This window comes from Solanum pennellii, chromosome 9 (genome assembly GCF_001406875.1).
Source record: "Solanum pennellii chromosome 9, SPENNV200".
Taxonomy (NCBI): Eukaryota; Viridiplantae; Streptophyta; class Magnoliopsida; order Solanales; family Solanaceae; genus Solanum; species Solanum pennellii.
The window spans coordinates 11,042,674-11,053,927 of record NC_028645.1 but is presented as its reverse complement, the minus strand read 5'-3'; the positions used below and the strand labels follow the sequence as shown (position 1 = coordinate 11,053,927).

Genomic DNA, 11,254 nt, shown 5'->3' with positions numbered 1-11,254 from the left:
AAATAAAATCAATGAATAAACTTATATATACCATAATTAATAGACCGGTCAAATAACGTTTATGTTTTTTTCTTTACGAAGAAAATAAAAATATAATTTTAAGAATTATATGTTTTAAATATGAAAAAGATATAATTAGACATTTATAACTATAAACATATCAAATTTTGCATATTCTAATTGCTCTAGACAAATTTATAATGACTTATAATAATTGTTAAAATTATGTTATCATTTCTAACCACGAATACACGATTAGTTACTTCAATTATATTAATTAAAAAGATGTTTCAAAATAAAAATGTAAATATAATTAAAATTGTATACATATATATATGTATGTATATGTTTATAAATAGTTAAGCCCTATTCTTAATTAAATATCCAATAAAATCATATATATAATCACAAAATTCAATCAAGACATATTTTTATATTATAAAATCAAAAAAATTATATCAACTTAAATTATCAAGGTTAAAAAGTATATAATTTAAACAATCAAATGATTACAAATAAAAATTTAATGTATAACTATTGATTTGATATAACTTAAACAATTATTTTTGAAAAAATTGAACATATGATTTGAATTTATTTAAATATATCAATTGTAAATTACTTAATTAGATGTTATCTTAATACTTAATAAATATAGGTAATCATGTTCAAGTTATAAAATACGCATAAAATATGGGGGCGAAACTACAACACTGGTTCATAATTCTCTGAGGTTTCTGTTAATTATTATATATAACTAGGATCAATGCATTTGAAATATATGATTCTTATAATTTTTATAATATATTGATATCCACCATATCTAAAGTGTATTAAATTTTTAAATGTCGTTATTGAAATAATTTTAAATAATGCTTAAATATAAATTAATTTAAAATAGTTTCTTTTATGATGTGTTGATTTCTAACGTATTTTTTTTATCTTTATAAAAATGTTGTGTAAATTATGCTGGATTATTATTATTATTATTATTATTATTATTATTATTATTATTATTATTATTATTATTATTATTATTATTATTATTATTATTATTATTATTATCATTATTATTATTACTTTACGATCTAAATTTGGTACTTCTGTTAAATAAAGTGGTTCACATATATCTATTTCTACACAAATAGTTCGGATAATTGTTTCGCTTGATGAAAGTGAAAATATCAATTTTTCAGAATCTATATGTTTTAGTTTTTTATTAAAACAAAACTCATATAAGGATAAATGATCCATATCATAAAGTTTAGTTATATATTTGATACTTCTTACAAGTGATTTTTTTTCTTTTTCATTTCAACTATTAGTTTCTGTCTTAAATATTTTATTTGTGGATTTATTTACTTATCATTATCTAAATTATTTATTTTGAAAAGGGTTAAAAATAAAAAGAAAGAGTGAGAATGAAATAAAAGAGAGAAAAGAAAAAATACTAAAATTATTTTCTTTTGCAGTGATATTTGTAATTTTATAAGTAAATTTATTTTGTAATGTGAATTTATATTCTAAATTTTAATTTTTGTATTCTAATTATCAATTTAAATTTTGTATTATTTACAGATTTTTTATGAGAAAATATGTATAGGCCTTTGACCAATACACAATATTTCCATAAAAAATTAAAAGCCATGTACGTATGAAAGTTAGAGAAATTTAAAAACTAGTCAATTTACTATGCATTGAAAAACTTTTTCATTTATTGAAACATAATTAATGAATGAATTAATAATGAATATAAATTTGACAAAGAATATAAATTTGACAAAGAAGGGCAGAGTTGTCAAAAAATAAATCACTTTATAGTGTGAACACATATTTGGACCATTATGACCAAATCATGGCCAAATTTTCTTGCCAAAAAGATTTATCCTCTAATAATATTGTCACTATTATTTATTATTTTTTAAAATGTGTGTCAAATCAATAATGAACAACTACTATTGAATATAGAAAAAATTATATTTACCTCTTTTTAATGCATTTACCCCGAGGAACCTAGAACTTTTGATGCATACAAGTATTTTATTAAAAGGTTGATATATAACTAATAAAATAAAACAAAAGCAACACGCAGAGAAAAAATGAACAAGTGCAGCAGTTGAACAAGAATTGGAACAGAGAAGATCTTTATTTTGCTTGAATTGAAGCTCTGTACTTTTACAGCACACATTTACAATTGTATATATAATAACCGTTAACTTCTAACCCCTATAATAACTCTTACAAATAAGACTCCTCGCCTAATAAACAACTAACCTGATCTTCATTCCTAAAATATAGGAACTGTTATTTGACTCAGTAAATTACAGAAGTAAAACAGTAAAAAAAACTCTAAGATGCACTAATTTTTAACACTCCCCCTTAGTGCATACTTACGATCAACAACTCCAAGAGCAGCCCTGAAATATTCAAACTTAGGCTTTATCAAGGCCTTAGTAAATATGACTGCGACTTGCTCTTTCATAGAAATTTCTTTCAGAACTTCTTTCTTCAACACTTTCTCTCGAAGGCAGTGATGACGAATTTCTACGTGCTACGTCCTACCATGATAAACTCAATTCAATGCAAGCTTGATAGTACTTTCATTATCACATCTTCTTTGAACATCATAATCAACTTTGCACAACATCTCTCCTATTAATCTCTTTAACCACATACATTCTTACTCAGCCATAGTCGCGACTATGTACTCAGCTTGAGTGCTAGATAATGTTGCCACTGGTTGTTTCTTATTGCACCAAGAATCATAGCTAAACAAGTAGCGAAACAATATCCTGAAGTTGAATGTCTATCATTTGTATCTCCAACCCAATCTGCGTCAGTAAATCCATTTAACATGAATTTCTCAGGCCTTCTATGCATAAGATCATAATTTAGTGAGCCCTTCACATAACGAAGAATTCGCCTTGCTACATCTAAAAGTGAGCTTCTTGGACACTGCATAAACTGAGAAACAATTTCAACAGAATAAGAAATCTCTGATCTTGTGATAGTTAAATAAATTAAACTACCAACAAGTTGCTGAAATTCTTTGACATCTTTTAATGAGTTTCCTTCAGCTTTCAACAGCTTGAGATGTGGTTCCATTGGAGTTGCCTTTTCTTTCTACTCTCCCATACCAAAACGCTGCAACAATTTCCTCGCATATGTCTTTTATGAAACAAAATACCCTTGGTTTTTTTTTTTAATTTCCAGACCAAGTAAACAACTCACTTCCCCCATATTCTTCATTTCAAATCAAACTGAAAGATAATTTTTCAACATAGAAATCGCATCGTCATTATTTCCTGTAATGATCATGTCATCCACATATAACAAGTTCATCATGTGCACATTTGATTCAGATTTAATAAATAAACTAGAATCTGCATTAGAAATTTTAAAGCCACAAAAGATAAAGTATTGGCCAACTTCACCATACCACGTACGTGGTGCTTGTTTAAGACCATACAATGCTTTCTTTAATCGACAAACATGTTGATGATACTGCAGAGAGACACAACCTTTTGAATTCTCCATAAACACTTAACGATCCAATTCTCTATAAAGGAAAGCATTCTTTACGTCAAGCTTCCACATCTTTCAATTCATAGATGCCGCAAGAGATAAAATGATTCTTACAGTTACCATTTTTGCAACTGGACTAAATGTTTCCTCATAATCCAATTCATAACTTTGAGAAAAATCACGTGCAACAAGACGAACTTTGTATTTGTCAACAACCTCATCCGTGTTTTACTTCAAACGATAAACCCATTTGCAAGTGATCAGCTCACAATTCTCAAGCTTCGACACCAACTCCCACGTCTAATTTTTGTTCAAAGCATCAATTTCTTTTTGCATAGCTGCATCCCACTCGGGATGACTTTTGACTTCTTCATAGCTTACTGGTTCATCCAATACTCCTTGAAGAAGCAAGACGTAATTGAGCAACAGTTCAACTATGCCTCATAATCTTTGAAGTAACTTGGTTGTATTTTATCCCTTGTTGATCTCCTTTCAATTTGTCGTTCAACATCTTCTGAATTTGATTTTCCTTCATTATTTGGTTCCTGCAAGTTGCTCTCTGAAAGTTGCTCAAAATTCTCTTGATCACCATTAAGAATGGTTTCTTGATTATTGGTCTTCTGGGCAGAATGATACGGCAATATTTCTTCAAACTCTACATCTCTGAAAGTGACTAGTTTCTTGATTTCAAGATCCATACACCTCCAACCTTTCTTATATGAACCATAGTCAACAATGATACACTTTTTTGCTTTCGGATCAAGTTTGGTTCGATTAGTTTTTGGAATATGAACATAATAAGTTGAACCAAATACTCGAGAATAATTTACATTTAACTTTTTATGATATAAAATTTTCAAAAGGAGATCTTCTTTACTTAGCCATGGAGGCAAATGATTAATTACATGAGAAACGCATTGAATAACTTCATCCCAAAGCTCTCGAGGGAGATTCTTATCGTGCAACCAAGAAAGGCTTGTAGAAACAAGATGAGCTATTTTTCTTTCAGAAACACCATTCTATTGGGGGTATTTGGACATGTCATTTGCCTCGAAATACCATTCTTATAGCAGTATTTATAGAATGCATCAGACATATATTCACCTTCATTGTTACTACACAAGCATTTAATTTTTACCCCAAAACCCTCTTCCACGACAGTTTTAAATTCAACAAATTTTGAGAAAGCTTCACCCTTCTCTTTCAAGAACTTCACCCATGTATATCTTGAGAAGTCATCTACAAGTACCATGTCATATCGAAAATCACTATAACTTGTTATTTTTGTTGGTCCCATCAAATCTGTATGAACCAACTCAAACTTCGTGGATCTACGATTTGCTAATCTTTGGAATGAAAGATGATGTGATTTTTCAAATTGACCTTGACAAACTACATCTTCATGAATATTTTGTAGAGCTGGTAGACCATACACCAGTTTCTTCAAATAGACTTGCCGCAATATTTGGTATCCCAAGTGCCCCAGTCTAGCATGCCGAATTGTTGCGCTATCTGTTTAAGTTGTCTTCTTCACATAAATTTTTGCTACTGTCATGACAAATAACGAACCTTTTTTTCCTCTTATAAGAACAACATCGGTTGATATGTTCTTCACATTATCCTGGATCTTCACATCATTTGTACTAAACAAAATATATTTTTCAAAATCAGTGATTTGAGAAACTAAAACTAAGTTTCTCTTCAAGCTTGGAGCATGAAATACATCGTTCAACTTGACAACCCCTGTATCTCCAACGTCATTCTTCAAGACTCATTCATTAGCTATTGGATATGTCGAGTTATCCACTGTAACAACTACTTGTTCTCTTTTGTATTGATGCAACTCTGAAAGAAGAGAATAATTTTCGGTTACATGATGCAACCAACCAGAATCAAGAATCCATTCTTGTTTGCAATTGTCATTAATGTTGAGAGCTTGAACGGGTACAACATCATCATTTCTCAGTTCAGTAGCGTCAATAGTGAAGCACTACTCCCATTTGAGTTTCTCATTTCCATCATTTTCACTTGCAATATTTGCTTTTGAGAGCTTCACTCCACAATATTTTTTGATTTGTTCAATTTTACCGCATCTATAACACTTCCATTATCAAAGTTGCCACCAGTATCTTTTTCACCATTTGATTATTTTCATTGTTCCGTCTTTCAAAGATGTTTATTTCTTTTTGTTCTTATCCCTTGAAAAGAGAGTTGCATCTGGTTCAAGGCTTCTTGCCATTTGCTTAGCCAATGCCTCTAGGTTGGAAAGCAAAATTTCAAAATTTTCAACTGTATGTTGCTATGTCCAACCTTGAATGGAGGTGACGAATAGATTATACTCATTCTTCAATCCTCAAATAAGAAATCGTCGCAATCTTGCTTCGCCAATCTTTTCATCCGGGTCTAATTCTGAAATTTCAGCACAAATAACTTTAACTCGCAAGAAATATTTAGAAATAGACATGCCTCCTGTGCTCGGATTGCCAATTCATTTTTCAGCAATTGTATCCGAGCGATGTTCTTTTTAGTAAACAAGTATTTTTTCCAAACTTCTTTTGGTGAACTAACATCACGTACATGATCAATGAGCTCTTTTCCAATTGTTGTTCTCAAAGCAAAGAGTGCTTTACCACATTTGATCTTTTCATTTTCTCCGTGAATATGAATTTTTCGGAGTATTTGCTGAAATTTATTATTCAGCACCAGCAATAAGATCCCACAGGTCTTTGACCTTAAAGGTAAGCCTTCATACACGTTCTCCATTATTTATAGTTTCTCCCGATAAGTTTTTTGACACCAAACTGTGCGTTTGAACTATCTCCCTCATTTGCTGACTCCATACTGCCACAAACATTTTCTCTTCATCTTTCAATCTCCTCCAACAAGACTTAACATACTTGATAGAGAAGGAAAGAACATTCAAGCCAATAACCTAGCTCTGATACCATAAAACAGAGAAAAAAATGAACAAGTGCAGCAGGTGAACAAGTTGAAATGAAGAAAAAACTTTATTTTGCTTGAATTGAAGCTCTGTACTTTTGTAGCAGACACTTACAGTTATATATATATAATAAGCGTTAACTTCTAACCCTTAGAATAACTCTAACAAATAAAATTCCTAGCCTAATAAACAACTAACCTGATCATCATTGCTAAAATATAGAAATTATTATTTGACTTAATAAACTGCAGAAGTAAAACAATAAAAGAAAACTCTAAGATGCACTACTTTTTAACATGAAATACTTAAAATATCTCATTGCTTATTAAAATCTAATTAATATTGATATAAACAACCTTCCGTCGTGTTCGGCTATAACAAGTCCTAAAATATAGAAATTATTATTTGACTCAATAAGCCACAGAAGTAAAACAGTAAAAGAAAACTCTAAAATGCACTATTTTTTAACATGAAATTCTTAAAATCTCTCCATTACTTATTAAAATCTAATTAATATTGATATAAACAATTTTCCATCGTGTTCGGCTATAACAAGAGCCCCGAATATAGCACTATTTGTTGTTCCAACAATGATAAGACTAAATTACATAACACAAAAAGAACGAGAGAATGCATAACATAATTTATTCTGGTTTCCGATTTACCCACTATTATCGTTCAACTACAATATATCATCTTATTATTAAATTAAAAGCTAATAAGTACCAAAGAAATATACTAAAAACAAAGCCAAACTGAAGAAAAAACTTGATTAGATTTCGTGGTCCCAAATATCTGCTACGCTCTTGTAAGGCCCATCACTCTTGTTCACAAACAATTCTTCCCCATCTAACACTCGCATCTACACATAAAAAATTTGATTATTATTTATGTAGGAACTACTCGTAATAACAAACTTTATTACTATGAACAATATACATCTAGTAAAACCAACGCAATTTAGTGGTACCTGATCTGGGATATCACAAATAGCTTGGAAATCTTGTTCTGGAATTTCCCATGAAAACACTTTAATGTTCTCTTTTATTCTTTCTGAGTGATCTGATTTTGGAATCGTACTCGTTCCTCTTTGTATAGCCCACCTCACTAGAACTTGCCCCGCCGTTTTATTTAACTTCCCTGCTACTTTCTCTACTACAGGATGATGAATTAGATCAACTTCTCGCGAACCCAAAGGTGAATATGCCTGAAAAAATTGGATTCAATTACATTCGAGAACTTGTTAGTATGCATAAAGTTTCGGTTACTTACTGTGACGTGAATATTATTTTTCTTGCACGCTTCCAACATTTTTTCGTTTCTCCATCCAGGGTGCATCTCCATCTAATCATTACATTACATTAGCCAAAAATACGGAAAAAAAAGAGAGGAAGAAATCGTTACGAAAAATTAATAGTCAACTAACCTGGCATACAGAAGGCATTATCTCTGCAATATCTAAAAGCTTATTAAGTTTCTTAACAGTGAAATTACAGACTCCAATATCTCGTACGAGTTTATCTTTAACTAACTTCTCCATTTCTATCCAAACACCTTCCCAATCGAAGTCAGAAACTTCCCCTGCTTTTGGTGGTCTACTTGCTCCGTCCTTGAGACGGAAGGGCCAATGAATCTGCAGATTCATCTGTTAGATTTCAAAACTAGCAAATAAATACCGCGAAAAGAAGGAAGTACCAGATAGAGGTCAAGATAATCCAGTTGCAATTCATTGAGTGTCTTCATTAATGCAGGTCGAACTCTCTCCGGTGACAAATCACAACACCTAAAATAATTGATAAAATCTACTTAATTCGTTTAATCGAACGGTGAATGTACAAAAAACAAGAGATTTAAAATAAGTTGAAGAGAATACCATAGTTTAGATGTGATAAATAAGGCTGATCTCTCTACTCCTGCATGTATAGCTGCCTTAATTCCATGACCAACCTATGTAAAGAACAATTTCATACTTGCACGTCGATCTTAAATGTCAAAATGACATTTATTTACAATTCTGTTATAGAAAACTTTAAACTATGAACACAACAATTCTCTTTAGAAAACTAAGCCTCGTTCTTATGTGTATGCTAAACAACGTGTACATAAGGAATAATCACAAATGAAAAAAAACCTCATCTTGGACTCCGTACTCTGCCGCTGTGTCGACATGCCTGTAGCCAGCCTGCAACCATAGTTAAAAAGCATAAATACTCATTAAAAAAAACAGTTTTAAATAATCAAATTTGCTAAAAGGTTGGGTTTCATGCTCCAAGGGTCAAGCCTTGGGAGATTGAAGATCGCAAAATATTCTAAGGGACTCACACGCACCAGAATGAATGAGGCGAAAATTGAAGTTCATATGTCTGTATTATATGTAAGTTGAAATCAAATAAACTGTAATTATAAGTTCAACCCTAACTTGAATATGCTAAAAAGATGAAAAATTATGAAAAAGTAAAAATAAATAAATAATATTATGAATTACATCACAACAAATCTTTTTATGTATAATTAAATATTTTTAAAAATTTATACATGAAATGTCGAGCCGATTTTGTTCAATTTGACTCTTTTTTTTAAAAAAAATTAAAATCAAATTAACGAAGATCGAGTATTAATTTGGTGTAATTTTTCAATTCTGTTGTGTACATCCCTACTCTTAACAACACATTAAGAATAAATAAAAACACCAAACGAAATGATATTGTTACTAAACCAGTCGATCAACATAGCACAATACAGTCAATATATTCTACTCCACTCATTACTTCATCTACATAACAGTAGATACATTAATAACGGAGCCAGAAATTTTACGAATAAATACCTTTTTTTTAAGTGTGAAAAAATGTTAAAAAGTTATTGCTAATGAGATTCAACACACGAGCTACTTAAGCCTTGGCCGCACCTGAAATTACTGGAGTACAACAAAGCACTGCTTTTCTTATATTATTTGAAGTTTATTTTTTTTCTAAAAGAACAGAAAAAACGTAACCATAAATGTTTTTATCTTTTTTTGAAAGGAAAATATAGCTCTCTTCCATATTTGATTTGTTCTTTCCTCAGAGGAAAGGTATGAAATCCTATTTTAATATAGCTCTCTTCCATATTTGATTTGTTCTTTCCTCAGAGGAAAGGTATGAAATCCTATAAATAGAAGATCCCTCTTCTCACCCAAAAAACACAACAAGAACACCCATTGTCTGATTATTTAGAAAATCTTGTTTATGGAAATATTTTCTCCCCAATATCTTTATGTTTTTCGATATTAGTTTCAATTTAATATGTAGGCCATTTGGCCAAATCATATAATAATATTTTGATTTTAGTATAAGTTTTTATCATATGGTTAATCAACCATATGATTTACATATTATAAGTTTCTATATGACGTCTTAATCACTTTCGAACCACTGCAACACCCTATTATGTTAGGTGTTATCATTTTACTTGTATATACATTGTTATTTTACTCATATATACATTATTATTTTCTGACAAAGAGTGTCAGAATAAACTCTAGCTACGCCCCTAGATAGATTACAATCAACATATCATCAACTCGTAATATTACAATAATATAACAATATAATACAATACAATATGATAAAACTACATTATTTATAACAAGAGGAGGAAAATAACAATCCAAACAGGTAGAGTACCTCAAGAATAGCAGTAAAAACAGAATCCCTAGCATTATGAGTTCTCCAAGTGCCCAAACCAATAGCAGGAATCTTGTGACCACTCAACAGTACAAAAGATTCAGTTTTCTCACCTTGTGGGTCTATTGTCATCTGAGCCATCTTAACTTATATCGTAACGGGTGTGAATTTTCGATGCTATACTTACTATATAATAAGAAGAAAATAAATTAAAGGACATTTATATGGCATGGGAAATATGTAGAGGGGCTAAAGTTTGTATACACGTAGCATTGCATGTTGTGACACGTTTGAACACATTCACAAAATTTTGCAACACATTTTTGTGACACGTTCTCTTTTTTTGGCTACCTACCACACTCTTCTCGCCTTTTTTGTCCCTTTGTGTATTTTGTTCTCTTGTTCTAGAATTTTGACGTATATACATTTGTGAATGATCCAGATAATTAATAATGGTAGCGGATTTAATAAAAAAATTTGAGCATAATATAAAAAGGAAAAGAAATAATTATACTCTTAAATTATTATAAATAGCATACAAATATATTTCATCATATTTTTGAAATATTGATACTCTGTCGATCAAAAATTGAAGCATTATCCTTTCTATAATTACATGTAGGCGAGCAGCCCTTAAACAAAAAGGCCCTAAAAGGGTTCTTCTTTATATATTATATAAGCCCTAAAGTAGGTAGCCCCGAAAGCCGAACTCAGCAGAGTGGGTTTTGGCTTGCCCCTTTCTATCTTATTAGTCAAACCTAAACGTCCTTATTTCAAAAAACAGCGCTAACACCCTATCTATAGAAGGGGCCTTTTCAATTGAATCTCCCACTTGATTTCGGACAGTCAAATAGAAAGACTCTTTGTTATCTCTTCGTGCCTCCTTGACTTCTCAAACTGAACTAAGACTGTCCAACTAGAGTATAGCCGGAAGGAGCTCTTTTTGTATTGAAAGTGTTTTCAAATAGCAATCCATCACGTCGGTAATAACTTCTTTAAAGAAATTATTATTCTTATCTTGCCTCTATTTAAATATCTATTAGCGTCAATTAATACGAGCGATTCATGACCCATGACTCAAGAGGAAAAGTATATATATATATATTATATATAATATATAAGA

The 11,254-nt window shown here is 30.6% G+C and overlaps 2 protein-coding genes across 2 annotated transcripts; both read right to left on the bottom strand.

Moving 5' to 3' along the window:
* Nucleotides 1-2,700: 2,700 nt before the first annotated feature.
* LOC107029986 (uncharacterized mitochondrial protein AtMg00810-like) lies at nt 2,701-3,105 on the bottom strand. The gene has a single exon (XM_015231406.1). It carries the CDS (start codon nt 3,103-3,105, stop codon nt 2,701-2,703), a length of 405 nt encoding a protein of 134 aa, XP_015086892.1.
* A 3,982-nt stretch (nt 3,106-7,087) lies between these two features.
* LOC107030686 (aldose reductase) lies at nt 7,088-10,312 on the bottom strand. Its single transcript, XM_015231954.2, has 8 exons — nt 10,132-10,312; nt 8,598-8,648; nt 8,340-8,413; nt 8,162-8,249; nt 7,893-8,099; nt 7,739-7,810; nt 7,437-7,673; nt 7,088-7,328 (listed from the first exon to the last, which is right to left on the bottom strand). Exons 1-8 carry the CDS (start codon nt 10,270-10,272, stop codon nt 7,239-7,241), a joined length of 960 nt encoding a protein of 319 aa, XP_015087440.1. The 5' UTR covers nt 10,273-10,312; the 3' UTR covers nt 7,088-7,238.
* Nucleotides 10,313-11,254: the final 942 nt, after the last annotated feature.

Coding starts and splice junctions, on each gene's coding strand:
- LOC107029986 (XM_015231406.1), bottom strand. CDS start 3,105: ATGGAACCACATCTCAAGCTGTTGAAAGCTGAAGGAAACTCATTAAAA.
- LOC107030686 (XM_015231954.2), bottom strand. CDS start 10,272: ATGGCTCAGATGACAATAGACCCACAAGGTGAGAAAACTGAATCTTTT. Junction 7,811..7,892: donor TAATGCCTTCTGTATGCCAG/GTTAGTTGACTA, acceptor TGTAATGATTAG/ATGGAGATGCACCCTGGATG. Junction 7,674..7,738: donor AAAATAATATTCACGTCACA/GTAAGTAACCGA, acceptor CAATTTTTTCAG/GCATATTCACCTTTGGGTTC.